This window comes from Lynx canadensis, chromosome B1 (assembly GCF_007474595.2).
Source record: "Lynx canadensis isolate LIC74 chromosome B1, mLynCan4.pri.v2, whole genome shotgun sequence".
In the NCBI taxonomy this organism is placed as follows: Eukaryota; Metazoa; Chordata; class Mammalia; order Carnivora; family Felidae; genus Lynx; species Lynx canadensis.
The window spans coordinates 50,462,917-50,489,837 of record NC_044306.2 but is presented as its reverse complement, the minus strand read 5'-3'; the positions used below and the strand labels follow the sequence as shown (position 1 = coordinate 50,489,837).

Here is a 26,921-nt window from a genome sequence, read left to right as displayed (position 1 = left end):
CTCGAGATGAGCTCACACTAGGCCCTAAAACCACCAAGAGTGTCCTTGGGAGAGAATGAGAACACAGACACAGGGAAGACTAGTGTGGAAATGGGAAGCAGACACTGGGAGGATGCATGTGCAAGTCAAGGACTGTGGGCAACTGCTAGGAGGTAGAGACAAGTGTGGAAGTGTTTCCCCCTCAGAGCCTCCAGGAGAAACCAACTCTGCTGGCACCTTGAGTTCAGATTCTGGCCTCTAGAACTGTGTGAGAGTACACATCTGTTGTTTTAAGCCATCCAGTTTACAGAAATTTGTTAGGTCTGCCTGGGAGACTAATACATCAGGGAAATAGAGTCAGTATAAGAATGGCCTTAAAGGCTAATGTGATTCAACTATCACAGTTTGATGGACTTTAGTTCACTGTAGACTAGAATAAGCAGCTGTTTTTGTAAGTAAGTAGTCTATCAGCTAAACAAAAGCTTTCTCTTCTCTAGAAAGTTTGGTCAGATACTGAAACATTCAAGCTTCAATTCTGTTTCTTTCTGTAATCCAAGTTAAACTACAACCCTTCTTCTGATGCTTAACACTGTCCTTCAATGGAACAGTTTTCATAAGCTCCCATTTCAAAGCTTTATTAAAAGTTTTTAGATTGGCTACTTCTTGATAAATAGGGCTATGAGACTGCCATATTCACTTTTATCTGCAACAATTAGTGCAGTGCTGATTTTGAAAAATCTTGGGACACGAAGTACTGATAACTACTTCTGTAATACAACCAAGATTGCTGATAATTAAAAAATCTGCTAAGAGATACGTAATAAAACAAGTATAGTGAAATGTACCTTTTCAACTCTGCCGTATGTTTAAAATTTTTCATAATAAAATATTAGGAAAACATTAATAATAAAATGATAAAATGCTAGCAGCATCCCTACTAAATCAGAAACAATGTAAGAGAGCCCAATTTTTTCTCTGGCTACAATTTAATGTTTTTCTGAAAGTCCTAGTTTGTAGAATAAGACATGAAACAAAATTAAGAAACAAATTGGGAAGAAGGGCCACAAAATTATCATTGGCATATTACACTATACCAAGGAAGCCAAGGGATAAATTAAAAATGCCTCAGAAATAATTAGATGGTTGGGCACTAAATAGACAAAAATATCAAAACTTCCCAATGTATCAGTAATAATCAGTTTGATACAATCTAACAGAAGAAAGCATCTATTTAAGAGACCAAGAGAAATGAGAAACATAAAAATAGCTGACGAGAAAAATATAGAAACCACATAAAAAAACTAAAAATATTTTACTCACTTTGTTGAGGTATAAAAAAGATAATAAGAAACGAAGAGGCATATAACACATTGATAGATAAGAATGAATAATATGAGGGGTGCCTGGGTGGCTCAGTCGGTTGGGTGACCGACTTCAGCTCAGGTCATGATCTCATGGTCTGTGGGTTTGAGCCCCATGTTGGGCTCTGTGCTGACAGCTCAGAGCCTGGAGCGTCCTTCAGATTTTGTGTCTCTTCTCTCTCTTCTCCTTCCCCCAATTGTGTTCTATCAAAAATAAATAAACATTAAAAAAAAAAAGAATGAATAATATGGCAGTGTCATTTCTTCCAAAATGAATTAAAAGTTTAATGCATTTTAATCAAATTAAAACACACATTGTTTTCTTCTCTCCTTTTGCTCGGTGGGAGTGGTAGGAGTCAACAATATGATTTCAACGTTCACCTGGAAAAACAGACGTAAATGGCTAAGAATGTTTTGAAAATAAATAATAATGAATGGGCTCTATCTTGTCAAATACTGTGAAATTATAAAGTTATAATAATCAAAACTGTGATTCAAGGATTACCGAGATCAACAGAACCAACAAATATAATAACTTTATATGCAAGAAAGGATCTTTTTTTTTTTTTAAGTTCATTTATTTATTTTGAAAGAGACAGAGAGAGCACAAATAGTGGAGGGCAGAGAGACAGGGAGAATCCCAAGCAGACTCAGCACTGTCAGCACAGAGACCGATGTAGGGCTTGAACTCAGGAAACTGAGATCATGACCTGAGCCAAAATCAAGAGTCGAACGCTTAACTGACAGAATCACCCAAGTCGCCCCAAGAAAGAAAGAAAGAATCTTAAATTGAAGAAGAAAGAGAAAATCAGCTATCTAGAAAATAAGGCCAAACTAGATCCTCAATTTACAGACCCAATAATATTAGGGTTAAATATAAAAGTGAAATCATTTAAAAAATAAAATAAAATAAAATAAAATAAAATAAAATAAAATAAACAAAATAAATAAAATACATACATACATACATACATACTAGAAGAAAGCATCTGAACAAGGAAACAAATGATGGAGGCAGCTGCACAAGAATAGAGCAACAGATTTACCTATATGTGAATGAAAAATAATTACAAACAAGTGCAAATATATAGCAGAAAGGGTTAATGATCTCATTCTAAAAAGAGTTAATATACAAGTAATACACAACAGAAAAATGGCTAAAGGAAAAAATAAACACCAAACATGAATTAATAAACATGTACAATGTTTAGCTTCACTAGCAATCAGAGAAGTTTAGTAGACAAAAATAAAACCCTGCTTTCACACCTACTGAACAGGCAAAACAAGGCTGATTTTTCCCTCCACAAAAAGATGATTACAGTGTGCATGGAAGGCAGGCTCTGGTGACAGGGGCAGTATATGCTCAAGGCCACTGTTAGTGATGTGGATCAATTCAGCTTTCTGGAGGGAAGTGGTGGTAATATGGCCAAACGTACCATTATTCTTTTTTTTTTTTTTTTTTTAACGTTTATTTTTGAAGGAGAGAGAGACAGAGTGTGAGCGGGGAGGGCAGAGAGAGAGGGAGACACAGAATCCGAAGCAGGCTCCAGGCTCTGAGCCATCAGCACAGAGCCCAATGTGGGGCTTGAACCCATGAACTAACTGTGAGATCATGATCTGGGCCGAAGTTGGATGCTTAACCGATGGAGCCACCCAGGTGCCCCCAAACGTATCATTATTCTTAAGACAAAAAGCAAGTACAAACATGGTCATTGTTGGTACTATTTAGGAGGGCAAAATTGGGAAGATTTAAATGTTTAATAAAGTAATAATAGTTAAATAAATTATCTGAAGAAGAAAGCCATTAAAAAAAAAATCACATTTTCAAAGAGTTCTTAATGACATGAAAAAACGTTGGAAAAAAAGCAGGTTACAAAATCATGTATGTGTTACTCTAATTATGTTAAAAATTATATATAGAGAGATACATAGATAGAAACACTAAATGTACCCAAATATTTTCAGTGTTATTTATGAATGGAAATATTTTATTTTTTACACCTTATGTTTTCTAAAAGTTTACAATGTGTAACTATCAACTTTCTAATAAAATGTTACCCAAAACAGAGTTATGTAATATTACAAAAAAAAAATACTTCTGATTAATTTTAAAACTGCTTTTCAAAATGCCATTCTCTTCTTTCACCATTCCTGTATCTGTCTACAAACTGGCAATCTAGCCAGTTATGAAGTCAGGACCCAAACTAGATACAGTTGCCAACCTAAATGTCCACCTACGAGGGACTGGGTAATAAATTATATATATTCTTAAAATGGATTTAGTCATTAAAAATCATGTTTTCAAAGAGCATATGAATGATCCTAAATCTAAAACTATGTATCTGGTATAAGCTTCTTTGAAAAGCTATATACATAACACAAAAATGACTGAAAAATTCATCAACAAAATATTTATGATGATCTCTAAATAATGGTGTGAAAGGGTATTTTAGTTTTCTTCTTTATGTTTCCTTACATTTCTCTTTATTTTATATAATATGCATGTGCTAATTTTGTAATTTTAAAAAGCATTATCTGAAAATAAAGTTTGCAGTCTCAAAGTATGAGCAAAATAACATTGCATAAATTATTTTTAAATGATTTTCTTGCTTTTTCTTAATGCCTTTCAGCAACAAATTTACACTTTTAATGTTTGTTTTGCAAACTCACTATAATACAACAAAAGATTTCTATACTAATGTATTTTTTATAAATAAGAGTTCATTTTGAATTCTACAGATTTATATCGGCTTTCTCCAAATCAGCCTTCTGGAAGGTTCACATGATTATAAAGAAAAGCTAAAATATAAATGAGTTCTATTACAGAAGAAGCAGTAAGTTTTCATGGCTTTGCAGCTTGTTAAAGTTTCAGAATAGAAAAGCCTGTAAAGTGGAAAAATCAGTATTACCCTATGAACAAATTAAAGAATTCAGATATGAGAAGTTGAATTTTGGAATCCTAATTCATAAATGCAATGGAATGCCATAAACATAACTCATTACACATGGATTTAGATATATCACAGAGTAGATGCTGACAAAGAATCAAAGTACTTTAAGCTGGAAGTATTACCAAGTCACCCTCTTTATTTTGCAGATGAGGACATGAACTTTATACAGATGAGACTTGACTTGTTCAAGGTCACATGACCTAGATCTCAGGTTTCCTGACTCAGTTCATTGGCTCAAAGGCCTCACAGGAATGGTCATTATTCCGTTAAGACTTGGTATTGTTTCAGACTTCCTTTAAGATGCAAATTTCTGTAGCAATGAATCATCTAAACCAAACTCTTGTAAATTTCACAAGCGCTCCTGGAAGCAAAGATGTGACAGCATCAGTAAGAAACCCAGGACAGCCCCAGGACCACAGCTATATCTTCACCTAAAGGCTCTTAGCAATTAGGAAATCTAAAACTGCTTTAGAGACAACCACAACACTGACCTACTTATTTTCCCCCTAAGCAGTGGAGGACTAAATAAACTGTGGGACTTGTTCCTTAAAACATAGTAATAATACACATTTCAATTCTATGTATATAGAGTAGTTAACCTAACAGAAGAGTTAGCAGTACCCCTTCAGACACTAGTGTGCACGCGCGCACGCACACACATACACACACACACAACACGCTTTCCAAGTCCATATCAAGATGGTAAGATGCTTTTCTTCACTTGCTTAAAAAAGAAAAATCCATATATGAGAGAATTATGGATACCATGTATGAAATGTGCCCAAACATAAAATTTTCATCTACTTTACCGGTGGGAACTGTGGTACCTTGGAGAGTGACCTGTTTCCACCAGAGGGCATACTCAGAGGCACTGAAGGCTTGGAAGTCAAGGCATTGAAGCTGGTGTGCCCCTGGCTCTATTTGCTTCACTCCTGGCTGGGTTGCAGCTATATCTTCCTTTCCCTGTTTTGTCAGCCTTTGCTGATAGGAAGTAAGTTTACAAAAGAGACTTGTAAGGTGATGTGATTAAGTATCTTACACCTGGTGTACAAGATATCCTAAGGCAGGGAGCCTATTTTTAAATATAAAGCACTGAGTATAAACTGGTCACTTACCAACCTGACACTACCAACCAAAAACTCACTATAAAGTGAAGACCAACAGAAGAGGATTGATCAAATCAATCCATTGTCTCCTGCATGGTTTTTCTTACGATCAATACTATTCTACAAAGTAACTACTTCTTGCTAAAAGGAATAGTCTGTATCTAAAATGAGAACTTGTTCTCCCAGGGAGAGGTCTCAACAAATAGTAAACCAACCACAGACAACAGCACAGATTCTTTATAGAGAATCAGGAGTACACTAGTTGGGGATTATCCTCATACCTCCCTGAAGAGGGAGAAACACACTACTTTGTACTTAGGGGTACTTACTACTTCCTCTAAAACTTAACCTTTTACTTCCTGTGTCATAGGTTCACTGCTGTTTTTATTGGGAATCAATCAAACCACCCAGGATAAATGACTCTAATTGCCTTTTAAAAAGCCAGATTAATTCTGATAACACTTGACAAAAAACATACTACTTACATCAATACTGTCAGAGCTGCAAGGTTATCATACCAACTGTATACAAGTTAAATTCCTTCACAGTAATACTACCAAGCAAATCTGGGGTATAGTTATGTTCCAAGGAAGATGTTTTGGTACCAAAGTATAGTTTCTATTCCTTAGAAAGATGATAATTATAGGATAGTCTCAAAATGGTTAGAACCTTTTAGTGAATGACATTTCAAAGGAGGAACCAATGAGGCAGAATGATGAGGCACTATTATGATTGGGATTTCTAGGATATGCAGGTTTTCAAAGTATAAAGACCATTTTCAGATACTACTTCCTATTGCTGAAATTACATAGTCCATTTAGACTTCCTCAACCAAAAGGCAACTAAAACAGAAATAGAATATTTACTCACCAAGTCCATATTCTACTATCCCAAGATCTTCAAACATAAAACACATAAGCAAACCTTGGTACAGGCTGTGAATGTTTAGTCTCCCAATAATGACTTCCTAATGCACTATTACAATGAGTGGGTACTAAGTAGAAGTTCAATAAATACTTGTTGAGTTTAAAAAAGAAAATGCTCATTCATTTTCTGTAAGATTTTTCAGTTAGTCTATAAACTGGTCTCTGTATTAATGTTTATAATATGCTTATAATTCTGCTTCTGGGATGAATCATATCTTCATTGGTGACTCATCACCTACAACACCAATATTTCCCAAACTATATATACTTTATTTCTTTGTAAACTGTGTCCAAAGAACAGTATGAGGAACATGGGGTCTTTGTCGTGTTTAATTGGTCAAGGGACTAGAGAAATGAGGGTTTTTTTTTTTTTTTTTTTTACAAAATGAAACTGCTGGCAAATCTATACGAGGATAGTGAGAATTTTTAATCTGCCTCAAAAACACTGTGACAATTTCTTTTGGCTATTTCTGTTTGACCAAAAAGGAACCAGGAAGTGTAATTTGCCAATTTTAAAATGCATTTAAGGACAGTTCATCTTCTTACTGGCTATGAGAAATGGATTGGGATAACTTTACCTGTCAATAAGTGGGAAAGTTTTGTTGTTTTTTTCCTCAAATAGTCTAATGGATTGAAATGAGGTCATGTCCAGGCTCCTGCTGTCTTATATAAATGTTAAGAACTTCCTTCTATTTGCAGAGATACAGGAGGTGTAGTTCATTATGTTCTACCCGAGTCATTCCATAAGAAGTATGAAAGAGGTTGAACTCTTTTTAAAATTCAACTTCCAGCATCCATTAATTCCAAAATTTATAGGAAATTCTTGCAGCATTTTCCATCTTAGAACAGCAATGACATCAGAAGTGAGGGAAAGGAAAACCAGCTTGCCAGGGGTTGCAGTGATGGCAAGACAACCTAAGGGAGGGCAGAGTACATATATTTTAGGTTCTCATTCATTTTAGACCAGAACAAACATTTGATTTTACAGGACTCAACTCTATTCCCACAGAGTGGTTTGTGTGTGGGGGGAAATGGTGGCATGATGGTCGGGCCAAGAAAAAATGACATCAAGGCACTTGAAAGTCATTTTTCTGTTGTTTTTGAATCATTTTGATTGGATCATTTTAAATCATCAAATTATTATTCATCATAGAATTGAACTGAATTGAAGGACTTACAACTTTAACAAAAAAAAATCCCCTATTCTGAGCCTAATATGTCTCATAGGGGATACATAGGGATAACATTTTCTAATTGAAGTTGTAGAGCCTCTCTAAATATTCAATTCGATTAAGTTTCAAGCAACACTTACTGATGTCAGATTTCATGCACAGCACTGTGCTAGCCTAGGAGCCAGCTAAACATAACCACACCCTAGCCTGTGGGAGCATATAAACCTCACCACTGAAGTGCCAGGTAAAATTTACTTCATGGATAGTGAAATAACTCATTCTGGTAAAGATATGGTTCAAATTTTCTTCTATAACAGAAGTCAGTAGAAGAGTTGGATTTTATTTTATGATAATCCACTTCTGTAATGCAAGTGAGCAGGGGAAAAAATGGGTCAAAAGATTTCTTTAAAAAATGGAAACAGTTGGAATTTTAACGTATTTCCTTGAACACATAGTAAAAGGAATATGATTTAGGCTCTTGTCTTTAAAAAAGGAAGGCTGAAAAGATATTTCAAAATAGTTTCAATTTTTTAATTCACAGGATGTTTCGCAAATATTAGAACAAAATCTGCCACTATCCTCAAAATAATTTGACTCCCTGTCAGAAAAGAGTTCCTACTGATGCTTTATATGTGGGAGGAAAATGGCAGGAACAACCTAGAAAATGGATTAAGAGAGTTTTTTTTTCTTCCAATCAGGAGAACAACCATACTTGGGCATGGATGCAAATACACCTCCTTTGAGAAAGACAAATGTTACACTTGTGGCGCTACAAGGGTTTTCCACAATCTGGATGCAACTTACTTCCAGCCCCATTTCCTGCCTGACTGACCAGACACTCCAGTTACCTAATTTTTCATGCCTCTGTGCCTTTGCCAAGAATGCTTTTCTTCCTCTTCCCAATGCATCAAAACCACAATGCTTTATAGGACCCTGCTTGAATGTTGCCTCAGTATTGCCTTTTCTCATACCACTCTCCTCGGTCCCACTGCACTTGGTATCTATCTCTTCTTTGAGCTTTTTTCAGCCTGGCTCCCCCAAAAAGACTGAGGCCTACTGGGGTAATGACCTATCTTTCAATATGTTTACATATGTCTCAGCACTCACTTGTTACAGTGCTGGGCACAAAGGTGATAAATGACTTTCTTTTGAGTAGAGAAATGCTAAATAGACTTCTATTGGCTAAAACTTAGGAATACAAAAAAATAACTTCAGAAAATTCCATTTTGAAGACACCTAAAATTCTTTTTGAAAGTTCTTACTTGTTTAATATTTCTGCACTGAGTATTTAGGAGTAGGAGGCATATATTTATTAAACTCTTACATGTGTGTCCTGTACCACACTTTGTACTTTACATGCACTGTCGTTTAGCATTAAATCACAGCACTCCTGTAAGATAGGTATGATTATTATAGTCATTTTATAGCAAGGAATTGACTGAGGATATATAGCTAGTAACTAAGACAGTCGGGACTAGAACCCCAGTCTAACTCAAGTACCTGTGTCCTTAACCACTATATTTTCAGAAACAAAAAGACAAAAGTATCATAAAAATGTACAAACTATTCAACATTTAGGGCAAATCATTTATTGAGAAATTTTATTACCTCTCCCAATCTTTTATTTTTGTATGTTTTGTTGTATGTTGAATGTATCTTTACATCTTTTTTACATTATTTTAATAATGTAAGTTTTCTTTTATTGCTTAACATTATTTCATTCACATTTTTGTTCAGATTTACATGGTCACATCTGTCATTCTATCATGACATTCCATTCAATAGACTGATCATCACTGACTCAGGCACTTCCTAAAAAGCTATCATGGTTACATGTAAAGAAGTTGAAAGAAAAAAAGTCTCTGAATTTCCTATCCAAACAAAATTACTATCTTAGTCAGATACATGACCTCTTTGGTCCTAGATGTGAAGAAGTTATTCTCTTCAGTTAGTCCACTCAATTTAGCAGCAACATAACACAGAAGAAAATGAGATGTAAGTTTCTTTGCAATTGTAAAGTAATGAAGGAAGTTTTACTCTTAAGAATTTAAATGAAAAATAGGAGTAAGCAAATTTCTTCTAATGAGTGAAGATATTTTTTTGTTTTCTCATAAGAAAGAAGGAAGTAATCCTTACTACCTAAGCTCATAAAATGTAGGTGAACAATGATTTCTATGCATTTTCAGGTTGTAATACCCTTAAGGTATTTCATTACTATATGAACACAGAATTTGAGAGATCAGAACACAAGCTGACTGACAAAGTGCTGAGACAGATTATGTGAATATACATAAATACAGTCCTAGATAACTAGTCTTCTGACAGAACTTAGTTATCATGGAGGTGATTCTGTTCTTTGAAGTTATTAGTCTATTCATGTTGTTATGCTAAGCACCAATTATTTTCTAAAGATTTAATTCTAGGATTGGAAGTGTTTTCCTATCAAAAGCCATGGAGTCTAAGAACAAAGGGTCCACACAAAACAAATTATTTAGAATCATAGAGCAATACAATTTGAAAACTTGAAAGATCTTTGGAAATTATTTACTAATTCTTTGAAAGATATAATGGCCAATTTGTTTTTAAATGATAAAGGATCATAATACTTTATTCAATAAGTATAGGAAATACTAAAGTATACATTGCAGTTCACATTATGATCAACTAAGAACAGAGGTGTGATGGTAGAAGGTGTACTTAAAGGAAAAAAATGTGAAGGAGGGAAAAGGGAAGACTCAGAGGGCATGAGAGAAGTAAGAGATGAATAAAGAAGCACAGACAAGAAGAAATTCAGTGAAATGTGGTAAGTGGACTTTTGTCTTACTCATCTTTGCATCCCAATTCTTGGCATGCAGGTTAGCACACAGTAGACACTACACAAATGTTTATCACATAAAAATTAAAGAGGATAGAAAGAAAGGGCTGAGGGATACCTGGCTGGCTCAGTCAGAAGGGCATGCAGCTCTTGATCTCAGGTTCTTGAGTCTGAGCCCCACGTTGGGTGTAGAGATTACTTAATTAAGTAAATAAATAAACTTTTAAAAAAAGGGCTGAGAAGTTCAGCGAATATGCTTTTTTAAAAATCATATCCTATGGTTCATATGGGAATGGATTCAGAATAAGCAACTTAATCTCATTTCTTCTGTGAGTTTAGCCAAGTTGATTAACCTATTAACTATAGGTTCTTGGTTAAAAAAATAAACTATTTGAACTGTATGATCTTTAGGGTCTCTTCCTTATTCTCTGCAGAAATAGTGACCAAATATAGGTAAATAAAATCAAAGGAATGTTCTTGGCTCAAATGAGGCTAAACTAAATCAGTGGTCAGAAGATGCAATTTATATATTTTTGTACAATGGACACCAATTAGTCCCTTTATTGTTCATATGACACAAGTTGTCATTCAAAGAAACATCTGGATAGGTCCCAAGCTCTAAGAAGAGCAACATTAGGAAAACATTTTTTGTTTCTGGCTAGGTATATCTTACTGAAATGAGCACGGTCTCTTACTCCTTGGATTCCTATTTGGTATGAATACCATCAAATAATATTGGGACACTACAAAATAATACAGAAGGATACTGGGTGGTTATTTTTTCATTTTACAAAGTAACAGGATTCTGTCCAAGAGATAGAGTGCTTTTTTAAAAAAAAAAAAAGGCGGGGAGGGATGTTACTAGGAGAACAGTTATTTCTCCATTTTTTAATGGTAAATAAAGTCTCAAACTATACTACACTAATAACTGTCCTATATAATGCAAAACATGAAGAAAACAAAATTAAAAGAAAATATGGCTTCATGAAATGGGAGCTGAAGTGGAGAAGACGTCCTGTGTAAAAATTTTTTAAATCACACAGTGGTAATTAAAAGTAATAAAAGAATGATGGGAAGCAGCAGGATGAAAACAGAGTGGGTTAATATCACTGGGAGATTACTATAAAAGACCACAGAAGAAAAAAACATCTTCCAGGGCCACTTAAGTTTGAACCTATGCGACTCTTTGGTCTTTATTTTATGTATATACATACAACGTGTGTACTATATATCATCATATCATCATAATTCAGCATATTTCAAAGTCAAAAGACTAGGAAAAGGAATGTTCTCTGTAGGTCAGGGTTTTGATGACTGGCAAAACACGAGCAAGCTTGCACTGCAGTTGTCTGAGCCACACCCAGTCTGCAGTTAAATATAGAATTTAGTTTCTGGAACTATTGGTCTTCTTAACCTTCACAGTCCAAGTATTCACTGAAAAAATTAAAAGTAAAAAGGAGAAAGGAAAGAGACTGAAACCAAAATCCAAGTACTAATAAACTGTCCTGGGAAGAATTCCAAGATGCAGTAAATACAAGAGAATTAAATTACAGAAGCCTCAAGCAACATTCTAGAAACACACTTTACAAACTTATTTGTCTCTTCTATGCAGATTCTACCAGGATGTAGAACACACTTATACAAAATGTATTTGTGTAGTTAGACCCATGTCTCTAATTCAGATTATATATTCAGACTGTATAACATGTCAGTTTAACAGCAGTGACACCAAATTTAGAGCTATGATTTAATTTTGGTTTGTTATAGTATTGTGGTTGTGACGCTATTTTTGCTCATGAAGAGGCACTTTTATCCTAAGAAGCTATTTTTAGATGCTTAAATTGGGGGAGAAGGGAGGAGAGACACTCTCAAGCTAAAATTTTTAATACTGATTCTTTGCCGTTGGGAAGAATATTTTGGGTTTATTTTTAAAAGTTGTTTTGGAGACTGACAAAAGTTAAACAGCAACAAAAAATGTTTTCTTTATAATTTCAGAGGGTTCTGGGCTTTAGTAATGATTTTGTTTTATATTGCTCACTGAAGATGAACATGGAAAGAGAAGGAACAAAAAAAAATAGTATACAGGTATACTGGCTCCATAAAAAAAATAAAAACATGCAATAAATAGTTTTAATTACAAATACACAAAGAATTACAAAATATTCATTTTGTCTCTGTTTTCCTGGACACAGATACAGACTGATCATTCAGCTACTGTGATGAAAATTAACAGCAAGAAGTACCCTATGTACACAAATCTGGCTCCAAAGCTAGTACTCTTAACCACTATGTGCTATTTCTTCTACCTGTCACAGCCAGGTACTCTTACATTTATTCCTGTATCTAGTTAAAGTCCTCTCCAAGTGGTTGCTTCTCTTTCTATCTCGCTTAATTGGGCTGAAAACCCTACATACGGAGATTTGAAGTGTTCTTTTCTCTTTCTCCCTTAAGGCCAGAACAGGTGCACAGCCAGGTTTCATTCTTTTGTGTCCCAGTCATATCCTAACACTCCAGAGCCACACCTGTTTCCACATACCCTGCCCAAATTGCTGAAAGGGGAAAAGAAAGGAAAAAAGGAAGGAGTACATTAGACACCTTGTTCCTGGGCCATAAAGCCTCCAACACTTCTGACCATAAACTCTAAAGACTCAAGCCAACTAGGTTCATCATCCCTCTACTCCTTTCACCTAGAAGGTATCCATCCCTAGCACCTTGCCTCATACCTAGTAAGTCCTTTGTTGAATTAGCAAAAGGATGGTTAGGTTTGCTGAAGAAAAACCACATTTGAGTCTGACATTACATTATTTGCACAAGCAGCTATTTCTGACTTATGACATATATGATATTTTCTCCTCTTGTGAGTATGCAAACTACTGGAGGTAAGCTTACCTCAATGCTAGCACATAGCAGATGCTATAAAAATAAATGAATAAGTATTAGTCAATTATTCTATTTTATCCATTCAAATCTAGTCAGGTCCTCTTTAAATTTGTAACAATAATCTTTTTTTTAATTATGGAAATTTTCAAATCTATACATGTTTGTGTTTCTGAGTGTTTCACTCGCCTCATTTAAACAGGAAGCATGTCACCATGAGGAGAACGCGAGTTGGCAGAGAGAGCAAAGTGTGAAATAATTGTTTAGGATACTGGGAAAGACTGAACCAGGTGGGTATAGTATGAATGTCTGGCAGAATTACAGGCCCACTTGAGGTTCATGGTCATGAATTTAAAATGAGATCAGTCTGCAGAGTTTAAAGTTTTCTCTAGCCATATTTAGCTACAAAAATGCAGAAACAGTATAAGCAAAATGCAAGACGTGGATTTGACCAGGGATCACTGATACACTGTGGCTTTAACTGTACCTGATATAATGATGCCTCCTAAATCTCCTTTTCTAGAGACACTGAGATCTCTTAACATCTTGAAATGAGTTTGCAAAGTTCTAAGTGGAAAGAACTTAAATGGAAAAAGAACACTGGCTCAACACCAGTTATGAGGAAGGCATTCTACTGTGTGCTTTACATACATGATCTCATGCAACTCTTCTCATAACAGCATCTCCCATTTTATAGAAAACTGAAATTCTGAAGGATTAACATAAAATGAAGCTGGGACTAAACCGTAAATCTGTATGACTCTGAAGCCCATCCGCTTTTTACTGTATCGTAATACTTAACTCTTCTTTTTCTAAATATTTCAAATATTAAGAGATGTTGAATGATTTGCCCAAAATCAAACTATTTTCTAAAGCTACAGATTCTGTTTCCCAGAATCTGTTACGTTCTCTTTTACACCTCCTGCTTTGTCATTTCTATGTTCAGTCTATAACTAGGTTAGGTTGTTCTTTTCTTCCACATTTTTTTCTTATACCTATTACCTTCTATCCATTTTGTTTGCTTTGATATTATCCTTTGGGCCCTCGTCACTCATGCATAGACTACTCTAACAGCTTCCTAGCTGGCCTTCATTTTTCCCACTTCCAATCCGTTTACATGTAGGCTAGTCATACTTCCTTCCTCTAATGCTCTTACATAAAATCTGTAAATAATAAAATATACACAGTACAAAATTTTGAAGATTAAATAAGGTCAACTGTCATACAGAATTATCAGTAAGATCAATAATTGTATACAAACTGTATATACTTATTCAAATATAAGATGCCTTAAGATATATGTGGGCAGGTACTACAACTTAAGATTTATTTAAATTTTATTTACCCTTGGCTCTAGGCATCTGGTGTGTGTTCAAATACATACTTGATTGGCTGATTTCTTGCCTATCTTCCATACTCTTACTAATATTATCTAACAGACGATTCTAATCAGGTACAATCTCCTTTCTGAGAAAGCCTGAACACCAAGCTGTGGTAATAAATTAAGCATGGGACTTATTTAATTATAGCATGCACAGTATGACTAAGTCCTGTATAATCAAGGTAGAGATGCTCCTAACGAAAAACTCCACGTTCTGCCACAAAGAACTTAGTGATAATCTAATATTATAATACTCTTTTTCTCCTTCTCTAATTGGTGAACTAGAATCTGTCATCCATCAAAATGCAACCAAAATGTCATCATTTTGTTAAAGTCTCTTTCCTCTGATTGTCTGCATCTTATGGTCCCATAAACTCAAGTACCCATCTTCATAATAGCATTTATTCCTCAGTTCTGTAATTGCTTATACTATAATGCTCCGCTATATGCTTACTATAATGTAAAGGAATATATTTCAGGGTAACTAAAGAGTTGATGGGGAAAGTTCTTCTTTATAGAAGAATTAGCTGACTAATGCAGAAGAAATGAAAAAACTGGAAGATAACCATTTAAAAAATTTTTAATGTTTATTTATTTTTGAGAGAAAGAGAAAGAGCGCACGAGCAGGGAAGTGACAGAGAGAGGGAGACACAGAATCTGAAGCAGGCTCCAAGCTGTCAGCACACAGCCCGATGCACAGCTTGAACCCATGGACTGTGAGATCACGACCTGAGCCAAAGTTGGATGCTTAACTAACTGAATCACTCAGGCACCCTAGGAATATAACTATTTTGTAACCCCTTATTAAAAAAGTGACTAGGAAAAAGTCATTAGTGGATGACACAACAGTGATTCTCAATCCTAGCTGTACTTTAAAATCACTTGGGAACTTTTCAAATATACCTCTGCCTATGTCCCTGTGGTCAGGGGTAGTGTCTCACTGATATTTTTAAAACCTCCCAGGTACTCCTAATATGCAGTCAAAATTAGGAATCACTGCCCTAAAACTATTCACTAGATGGGGAACTTACTAATAAGTGGATCAAGATGACAGAGCTGAATCCCATGGTTAATCCTATAGTTACTAAAAATGGGACAACCAGACATAATGTGCCTCCTTATATGATGTACTAGTAAGGACAAAGTAGCCAAAAGAGCTAAACCAAAATCGAATGAGGACTCTAGATCTAACTACCACTCTACAGAAAATATGAGGTGATGTTAAGAGACACATAAGAGGATGTAATTGACCAAACCTAAAATGTGGGAAATTCAATACAACAAATGCCTTAGTATCTTCAACAAATGAACAACATGAACAAAGTGTGTGTGTATGTGTGCGTGTGTGTGTGCATGTGTGTGTGCGTGTGTGTGCGCATGCACACGTGTAAGGAACTGTTACAAATTAAAAGACTCAAGAGACACATCTATCAAATGCAGCATGTATAAATACTTTTGATAAACAAGTGAATGAATGAATGCAAATTGAAAGACTCAAGAGACATACTACCAAATGTAGCATATATAAATACTTTTGATAAACAGGCGAATGAATGAATGAATGCATGCATGCATGCATGCATACTAAAGGAGAAAAAGACCAATCATTATAAATAATAAATTCTTAAATCTTATACTCTGAAAAACAGGGCTGGGTGTGGAAAGCAGGGTTAGATGTGGATACAGAAGCAAAATAATTTTGATATGGGAATGAGTAAAATCTGTTTCTGTCACTGTCATATAGAAAATCTTCTAAAATATTTCAGTAGACTTAATGTTTGCTTTTTAATTTGTATTTGTATTTGCCTTATGATTTTGAGTAAAAAGAAAAAGAAAAACAAATTATTATGGGGCAAATATACCCATTATTTTCTTTATTGGGGATGAGTTACAGTTGTTCTATATCACAGCCATCTAATAAAATTTTCTGCAGTGATACAAATATTCCATATAAAATTTTCTGTGATAGAAATACTGTCTAAAACTACAGTCAGTAGCCATACACAACTAGTAGGTACTTAAATTGTGGCTAGTCTGGGGCGCCTGGGTGGCGCAGTCGGTTAAGCGTCCGACTTCAGCCAGGTCACGATCTCGCGCTCCGCGAGTTCGAGCCCCGCGTCAGGCTCTGGGCTGATGGCTCAGAGCCTGGAGCCTGCTTCCGTTTCTGTGTTTCCCTCTCTCTCTGCCCCTCCCCCGTTCATGCTCTGTCTCTCTCTGTCCCAAAAAATAAATAAACGTTGAAAAAAAAAAAAAAAAAAATTGTGGCTAGTGTGACTGAAGAATTGAATTTTAAATTTTATTTCATCTTAAGTAATTTAAATTTAAATAGTCACATGTCACCACCGTATCAGACAGTGCAGTTCTAGATGACTACAGCTCTCCTCTCCACCTGCAATGTTTGCCCTTTTCCTTTTTCTTCATTAACTCCTACCACATCCTCTATTATAATATCTCACAGCACCATGAACCTTTCCTTTCATACATGTATTACCATTGCAATTTTACCTCGATTTGTCTAATTATCTGTTAAATGTCTGTCTCTCCAAGCTGATTGTAAACTCCAAGACTGAAGGAACTATTTATGCTCACACCATTGCATTGTATAGTGACATTTGTTTATTTGTTAAGTAAATGTTATTAGATAACATTGTGTAGTTGAGGTTTTTGGTAATGAAGACATTCATTTCTCATAATTCTACATGATTTGATCCAAAATTTAGATCTTTAACACACATACAATATATGTACAAAAGTAGAGTAGACTGTACTATGAACCCCCAAGTAAGTACTACAGAAGCTATAGAAACCATCAACTTACAAATACTACTCTTGTTTGACCCACACCCTTGCCTCTGCCTTTCCACTTTGTGTTATTTTGAAGTAAATCCCAGATATCATATCATTTCATCATATTCTATATTTTAGTACATATTTCTAAAAGACAAAAACTCTTTTATAAATGTAGCACCACTTACATACAAGCTACCATTATCATAACTGAAATTAGAATCATCATTTATCCAGTGTATCAAATTTCTTTAATTGGCTAATACATTTTTAAAAAAACACTTGAGGGGCGCCTGGGTGGCGCAGTCGGTTAAGCGTCCGACTTCAGCCAGGTCACGATCTCGCGGTCCGTGAGTTCGAGCCCAGCATCAGGCTCTGTCTGGGCTGATGGCTCGGAGCCTGGAGTCTGTTTCCGATTCTGTGTCTCCCTCTCTCTCTGCCCCTCCCCCGTTCATGCTCTGTCTCTCTCTGTCCCAAAAATAAATAAACGTTGAAAAAAAAAATTAAAAAAAAAAAACACTTGAAATAACTGAGTTATTATATTCTTAGTATCTCTCACATCATGGATTTTGTTGACCTGAATTCCTCATAGTATTGTTTGACAGAACTTTGTTTAATATTTCCTACCAACCTAGAGCTAGACCTACACGCTTGATTTGATTCAGGTTCACTTTTGTTAGCAGAATACTCTATGTGGGTGGTGGTGTTTACATCCTCCAAGAGGTATATAATGCCTGATTGTCTGTCTTTTTGTTAGCACCTATTCATGATCATTGTCAGATCTATTATTTCATTAGGAGTTTACACAATGAAGATATTTTAATTATATTATTCCTTTTTCATTTATTAGTTGAGATCCTTCATTAAAGAAAGCCTTTTGGTTAATCAGGGATAAAGTTCATATGTGAAAGACAAGTTAAATAGTTCTTTCCTTTTACCACTTTTAAATATTTAGTTGGTTCTCTAACATTCTCTTGGTGTGACCAATAATTTTTTTAGTAGCATTATTATATATGGATTTTTAATAAGTTTGTTGTGCTTCAATCTATTATCAATGGTAATAATAATAATGGTAATATAATTCAATGTTCAAATTACCCCCATCTTTGGAAGGGGGGGCCTCTTCAAGGTAGCTCCTGAGTCCCTTTGGTATTACTCACTTATCTGTAATGGCCTTCTTGCTTTAACAGGATCTCTAGTCTTATCATGTATATTTCCTGTGCCAAGTCTAGAATCAGACATTTCTCCAAGGAGTGCTAATGGCACTTATGACCACACTCTGTGCCCTAGGACTGCTAATGTCTACTAAGTTGATCACTGTTCATGGGTTGAGTTAAGCAGAGATGGAAAGTACACCCCCTCCTTTTTTCCAAGAGAAACTATAACAAATTCACATTCTTATTTATAATTCATATTCAAGATTTTGGGATTTCCCACCAAAGTATAGCTGGCTTCTTAGCAGATATTGGCAAGCTGATCCTAAAATTCATGTGGAAATACAAGGAATCCAGAATAGCTGAAACAATCTTAAAAAAGAAGGAAGTGGAAAATTTGTATTTCCAGATTTCAAAATTTACTACAATAAAACAGTAATCATGACAGGGTGATATACAGATCAGTGGAAAAGAATAGAAAAGAAGAGATCCTTCACATTTTTAGTCAACTGATTTTTGACAAGGGTACCAAGACTAGTCAGTGGGAAAAGAATAGTTCTTTCAACAGTGTTGGGACAACTGGATGTCGCATGCAAAAGAATGATGTTCAGTCCCTAACCTCACTCACATCAGATGTAAAAATTAACTCTAATGGATCAAAGACCTAAATTTAAGAGTTAAAAGTACAAAACGCTTAGAAGAAACATAGAAATAAATCTTGTGACTTTGATGTAGGCACAGCTTTCTTAGACAAGCCAATAAAGGTGCAAACAACAGACGAGAAAATAAACTGGACTTTATGAAAGTCAAAAACTTGTGTACTCCAAGATCATCATCAAGAATGTGAAAAGACTACCCACAGAATGGGAGAAAATATTTGGAAACCATGTATAAGTGACTTGTATGTAGAATACATAAAGAAAACTTATAATTCAATATACAAAGACAAATAACCCAATTTTAAAAATTGACAAAGGATCTGGATAGACATTTCTCTAAAGATGAAATACAAATAGCCAATGAAAAGATGCCCAACATTATTGGCCATGGAAATGCAAATCAAAACCACAGTGAGAATCTACTTTGCACACACTAGGAGGGTAGTAACAGTAAGACAGATAATAAGTATTGGTGAGAAACTGGAACCATCATACAGTGCTGGGTGGAATGTAAAATGGTACATCTGCTTTGGAAAACAGTCTGGCAGTTTTTCAAAAGGCTGAACACATTACTATATGACCCAGTAATTCCACTAGTACACAAATTTTGTTGACGGCAGCATTAGCAATGATAGCTGGAAAAGGGAAACAACTCCAAATGTCTATCAACAGATGAATGAATAAATAAACTATGGCATATCTATACAATGGAATATTATTTGGCAACAAAAAGGAATGCAGTATGTCAAACCTACAACATGGATGGACCTTGAAGATATGCTAAGTGAAAGAAGTGAGTCACACATGGCCACATTTGGATTATTCCATTCATATGAAATGTCCAGAATAGGCAAAATCTACATTCAGAGAACGCAGATTAATGGTTATGTAGGGTTGGGGGAGAATGAGTGGAAAAGGAGTGACTGTTACTGGATACAAGGGCTTTTTAGGGGGTGAAGCGAATATTCTAAAACTGATTATGGTGATGGTTGCATGACTGTAAATACACTAAAAAGCACTGAATGGTATACTTTACTTAGGTGAACTGTATCTCAATAAGACTTGTTAAAAGAATAAATTCGAGATAAATTTCTATATGCACACACATACACATTATAGTGTTTTACTTATTTTGATTTTATGTTTATATCTGTTTTACACCAAAAACTTTGATTCCTAGGAACATTAATTATGATTGTCTTATTTATATCTGTATCTATACAAATAAAAATAGCAACTGGGTAACAATATTAATATTATCAAATTAGTAAAAACAAGGTAAGATTTTTTTGTAGTTCTTCTTATCCTAAGCTGTATTCCACCAAGAAGCATAGTCAAAATACTGTGTTATAAAGTTATTTGATATAGGTTATGAATGTTTAAGTCAGTGAGGTTTGTTTCATTATATTTTAGGGGTCACCTTCCCCCCCATTTCAACTTAATTTTGTTTTATAAATACATAAAATATTTACATGGTTACAATGTCAAAACAGGGTATATTTAGAGAAGTTGACCTTCTATTCTTGTTCCTTCTGTTTTTTCTTTCTCTTCTTCTATTGGTAGCCGTTTTATTTTATGGTGTATTCCTTCATTTTAAAACAAATTATAAGCAAATATATAAATACATAAGTGATAGCCAACTATATACAACAGACAAAAAAATGTTTTTTTTAAACATTATATTCTGGAGATCACTGTATATAGAAAAGTATTCATTCCAGTAGTTACAAAAATGTAACAAAGCCTTACGAAATATTTAATAGTGATAGTACAGAAGGACACAGTATGATTTTCATTCTCTAGGAAGGAAAATTCATTCCTTTTGTTGTGGCATAGCACTCTATTATTCGAGCCTACACATCCAATGTGTGGGTGCACTATAATTTAATTACCCAAGTCCACCACCCATAGACACACCGGTTGTATTCAATATTTTGACATTATTGCAAACAGGGATGCTGTATTTATATTTTTGTCAGTTTACCTCTGGGATAATTTTCTAGAAATGGGAATGCTGAGTCAAAAGGCAAATCTGTGAATAACTGTCCCTAATAATGGCAAATTCCTGTCCACAGAAGTTGTTCCATTTTGCATTCCCCACAGGCAGTATGTGAGAGTGCCCATTTCCCTACAGCTCAATCAATATGAAAATGTTATGGAACTTTTGGATTTTTGCCAGTGTGATAGGATAAGAATAGTATCTCAGTGTAATTTTAATATGAATTTCTCTTAGTATGAGTTAAATTGAACATCTTTTTATATGTTCAAGAGCCATTTGCATTTGCTTTTCTGCTGATATCTTTAGTTTTCTACAGAGCTGTTGGTCTCTCTCTTATAAAAGCTGTTTATACATCAGGGATAATAATATGTGGCCAATATTTTTTCCAATTTTTCTTTTGTTTTTATTTTTTCTCCCCAAAGTTTTTTTTTTTTTTCAAAAAAGTTTACTTATTTATTTTGAGAGAGAGAGATAGCAGAAGTTGGGGAGGGGCAGAGAGAGAGGGGGAGAAAGAATCCCAAGCAGGCTCGCCACTGCTAGTGCAGAGCCCGATGCAGAGCTTGAGCCCATGAAACCGTGAGATTGTGACCTGGGCTGAAACCAAGAGTTGGACACTTAATCGGCTGAGCCACCTGGGAGCCCCCTCAAAGTTTATCTTTTACTTTATGTAATCAAATTTATCAATCCTTTCTCATATTTTGGATTTTGAGTCCTAGTTAGGAAAAACTTCATCATTTCCAGGATACCCATACTTTCTTCCATTATTTATATGGACTACCTTTTTTGATTCATCTGAAATTTGTCTTGTGTACGGTATGAAGAATGGAGTGACTTTCACTTCTACTAATATATTTGAGTAACCCTAGTACTTTGCTGGATTTACAGTCTGTGCATAAATATTTATCCACCTACTCAGTGTAGGAAAAAACATCACACATTGCTCTGAGGCTAGGGAATTTTATATTCCATGTTAGAAAATAAAAAGTTCCACTTTCACAAAATGAAATCATTCCATGATCTTCTGTACTAATGCTATTTAATACTTTGAAAGGCTTTTTGCGTTTCTACAACTACTGGAATAAACCACATACTTTCTTACTGGTTGTGCCAAGTAAGATAAAATTAAACCTAAGATAACCAATTCCTGGATACACTTATTAAAATTAAGGTTAAAAAATGAAAATTAAGATTAAATGGGAGTCTTACATGGGGTAAGTGCTCAATGTCTTTTTAACTGAAATTTAATTAGTGTGATTCCATGGGTAGATTTTGTTGCTTTGGGAAAAAATAAAAAGAATCGCAAAGCTTATGAGGTTCAATTCTGAAAATGCATTAGGAATATCGCCTATCATTATTAATATTATCAATTTTATTATTTTTCCCATCCCTAATATTATCAATTTTAAAATTAATCTCTCCTCATACAAACATTATGTGATAAATGTATATTGGTATCTTTTTTTTTTTTTTTTTTCAACGTTTATTTATTTTTGGGACAGAGAGAGACAGAGAATGAACGGGGGAGGGGCAGAGAGAGAGGGAGACACAGAATCGGAAACAGGCTCCAGGCTCTGAGCCATCAGCCCAGAGCCCGATGCGGGGCTCAAACTCACGGACCGTGAGATCGTGACCTGGCTGAAGTCGGACACTTAACCGACTGCGCCACCCAGGCGCCCCTATATTGGTATCTTTATGAGTAAATTAAATGGCTGAATCAGTAGCAAAATTAGAACTTACACCAACTAGAAACTAATACCAAAGCCTACTTTGTTACCAAGAGGAAAAGGTATAGTACCACAAATAATTTTTAAGTTTGGTATTATTTAAATTTATGTGTGTTATGTGTAAGTTCTGAGGAAATTTTTTAATAGAATAAAAATTTTTAGATGAAAAAAATAAAGCAGATTATAAATGTCAGGTCTCTGGGATGAAAATGTCTCACTCTTCTATTTTAACTGCTCAAGCATATAAGGATTTGTTATTCAATGAATGGCCTCTACGCTAATCTACAATAGAGTGAGAAAAGTTATAGATGATAACATCAATGAATAATCTATAGTCTCATTTTGGCTACTGGATCCAACATCCTCATTAAGCAAATCTTTTAATTTCAATCTAATCACAAGAACAAAAAACATGGCCTCAACTTCGGCATTTTAAATCTCCTACTTCAGGTAGTGATGTCTAATGAGCTGGGAGATAATCAGGAAATAGGCAGGAAGAGAGATGACAGAAGTCCAGATGATATATTAAAAACCTTCATTTTATAGATAAAAAAGTTACTGCTTAGAGTTTGTGAGCTGCACAAAGTTGCACAGTTGGTTAACGGCAAAGCCAAATCCGGGTTTCAGGTCTTTGACTCGCAGTCAAATGCTCTTTCCAGTTTGCTGTTCGACTGATCAGATTAGACAATTGGGGAAAAAAGGTGAAGCTGGCTCAATGTCAATATGTATTCTATGTCAACATTGTATTCTATGTAAACATATTCTATGTTTAACTTAGAAGTTAAACCCAGTTTTAAATGTTCAATTCCATTCTTTTCCAGTATTGAAATTATTGAGAAATCTCAATATGAAAATTCAATTGTTTTTACCTTTGCCTAATATATTCTTTTTTCTCTATATTTATTCTTGGGAAGTAAATAGTTTTTAAGTGGAAAATTATTACCTTATTGAATATAAAACTCTCCATCAAAACAGAATTCCATAAACATTACTTTTAGGTAGGAGACTAAAAGGGCAATTCTACTACAGGATCTACCCTAAATATACTGAACATTTAATAATCATATTTAATTAATCTATACCATTTTGGATAGAAAAACAGAAGCTAAGATCAAATTCCAATCTAAAACATACTGAGTATACTGACTATGGATATGGTAGTGGTGCTAGAGTCAGAAGATAAATTAACAAATCAAAGTAAAAAACAGTATTTTTAACTTTTAGGACTGAGCTCATTTAGGCCATACTCCTGATTGAAGGAAGTAAAATCTCAGTGGCCTTCTATATAATTATTCAATATTTCTGATGAAAATAAGACTTCAAAGAGCATTTCCAAAATAAAATATAAAGATCTAAACTCAGAAAAAGTCTTCTAAAGTTTCTTAAGTTACTGAGAACACTATTTAGTTATAGTCATACATGTTAACTCCAGTTTTATGAATTATAAATGGTAAGATCTTATTTCAATAATATAACGTTTATAATACCCCAAAATATATTTTGAGATAGAACCTACATCCCAAATTACTCGTCTGAAATGGAAACTGTCCAAATCTATCTGAAGTTTCTCTCTTTCCTAAGTTTGGGACATTGATCACGGGAAAGGAGACACATACCTTTCCATGACAGCGAGGCACTCCTTTCTCCAGGTAAATCGACTCCCTCGTCGTAGTCGGAAGGTGCCAGATGTGGCAGAGACTGGGGGAGGTGTTTGTCTCCATTCTGGGTCCTCTATTGGAATGGGGGCTGGTCTCATACTTAGTGTAGCCCCTGAAACAAACAAGACTTTTTAGCAAAATACCTTGCAATTTATTAAAACCAATGACAAATATAATCATGAAATCAACAATAAATTTTTGTCCTTCTATTGAAACTTGTGAGCCAAATACATTTGCTATTTACATTAAAAAAAAAAAAATCCCCAGGGTCTCTCACAGTGCCCCATGCCAGTGCAAACTGTTGCCTTGAAACATTGCCTGGCTTCTGTGCCACAGGCTACCGGCACTGAAGCATGGAGAAATAAAAATTTTGCCCAAACAAAAATCCAAAGGGAAAAAAACTCTCCTTAAAAAATTCATCATTAATTATTTTAAAATGTCAAATTTTTTTGGTCGCTTGTCATTCATGTCATTTTTTGAAACAAAGCCCAAAATCTCTCTCTTTAGGGGAATAGGGAAGTGTTGGTCTTTGAACTAGTGAGAACTTAATTTTCCTTAAAACAAATGTTTATTTATTTATTTAAAGTTTATTTATTTTGAGAGAAAGACTGTGAGTGTGAGTTGGGGAGGGGCAGAGACAGAGGGAGAGAGAAGACAATCACAAGCAGGTTCTACACTAACAGTGCAGAGCCCAACGTGGGGCTCAAACCCATGAACCTAGAGATCATTACCTGAGCTGGTATCAAGAGTTGGACGACGCTCAACCAACTGAGCCACCCAGGCACCCGTTTTAATCTTTTTGAACAATATACATTTCAAAACTTTTCATTACCACTCAAAGGACTTTTGTTATTGAGAAAATGGAGCCCTTAAAGAATGTATGCAGGCAGAAGATGAATTTAAAATAATCCTAAATATTGTAAACTCTTAAAGAAAAAAAGTTAAATATAGCACAAAGGCAGTAAGGTAGTTTTTGACATGATGTTAGTCTATTAGGTAACTAAATTAGATCTCCAAAGGTCTACCACCTCTTAAAGCTATACTATTTTCTGTTACCTCTTAAATGTAATAAAACCAATGGGGAAAAATGTAACTGGGATATTTTATTAATTTAGACTAGCCTTTTCTCAAATAATGAACTTCTGATAATGCGTGTATTCACCATTCGCCAACCTCCCCCCCCCCTTCTTTTGGCTTGCTATAGACTTAGCTTGCTATAGAAGCTATGAATAAAACAAAACAAAACAAAAGACAATACTGTCTCTGAACTCTGTAGACTTATTTCAAAGAATTTAAATATAACTTGGTATGCATTCACAGAGCTCAGTCCCTGGATCTCCCATTGTTCCTTCATTCTTTATACTGTTAAATTCATCTTCCCAAAGCATAATTATGATCACAGCATTCCAGTGACCAAAAGCCTTCAAAAAGTTCCCTCTGCCTATGGAATAAAATACAAACTCTTAATCTAGCCCTAGAAAGGTTATAAATTATTAGAATTATGTGGAATAATGTACATATTAATAAATATATATTTATTTCTTCATAAAAAGAATACTTTATTTTTATTTTATTTATTTACTTATTTTTTTTTGAGAGAGAGAGAAAGAGACACCATGCATGTGCACATACGCTGGGGAGGGGCAGAGGGAGAGAGGGAGAGAGGGAGAGAGGGAGAGGGAGACAGAGAGGGAGAGGGAGAGGGAGAGGGAGAGGGAGAGGGAGAGAGGGAGAGAGGGAGAGAGGGAGAGAGAATATCTTAAGCAGGCTCCATGTTCAGCACTGAGCCGGATGCAGGGATTGATCCCATAATCTGACCTGAGCTGAAATCAAGAGTTGGACGCACAACTAAGTCACCCAGGTGCACCCATACTTTGTATATTGTACCTTGTAATTAATACCTTGGGAAGTGTTTCTACTTCACTACATATAGATCTCTATGTAGATTCACCTTAATAGCTATATATTTATATGCATTCTCTTATACAGAGGCTCAATATTTTAACCAATCTTGATTTTCCTCTCTAAACCTGCTGTCTTACAGTCCTTCCCATCTGAGTAAATAGCATCCCTATTCTTCAAATTACTCAGTGCAAAATTCTCAGATTCATCTTTGACTTCTCTATTTCTCTGACATACCACATATCTAGCACATAGCAAACCCTGTCAATTTTATCTTCAAAGTATATCCAGGCTCAGATCAATTTGTATTACCTCCACTAGCTTTAGAACAAGCCAGCATCATCTCTCCAAAGCCTAACTTCCTGGGATAGTTCCAAAGATGGCCTTTCACAGTAAGTCACACCTCTTGGTAATCATGCTCTTGAATGTAAGTTTGTCCTGTGACATGTTTTGACAACAGAAAACGGAAA

At 35.0% G+C, this 26,921-nt stretch overlaps 1 protein-coding gene across 8 annotated transcripts in view; it reads right to left on the bottom strand.

Moving 5' to 3' along the window:
* HMBOX1 (homeobox containing 1) overlaps positions 1-26,921 on the bottom strand; it is a 196,402-nt gene that overhangs the window by 28,118 nt on the left and 141,363 nt on the right. For all 8 annotated transcript variants that reach the window (XM_030312693.2, XM_032592873.1, XM_032592874.1 and 5 more), the window contains one exon: positions 24,508-24,661. In XM_030312693.2, coding sequence (XP_030168553.1) covers positions 24,508-24,661 — 154 coding nt within the window. The remainder of the gene's footprint in view (positions 1-24,507; positions 24,662-26,921) is intronic.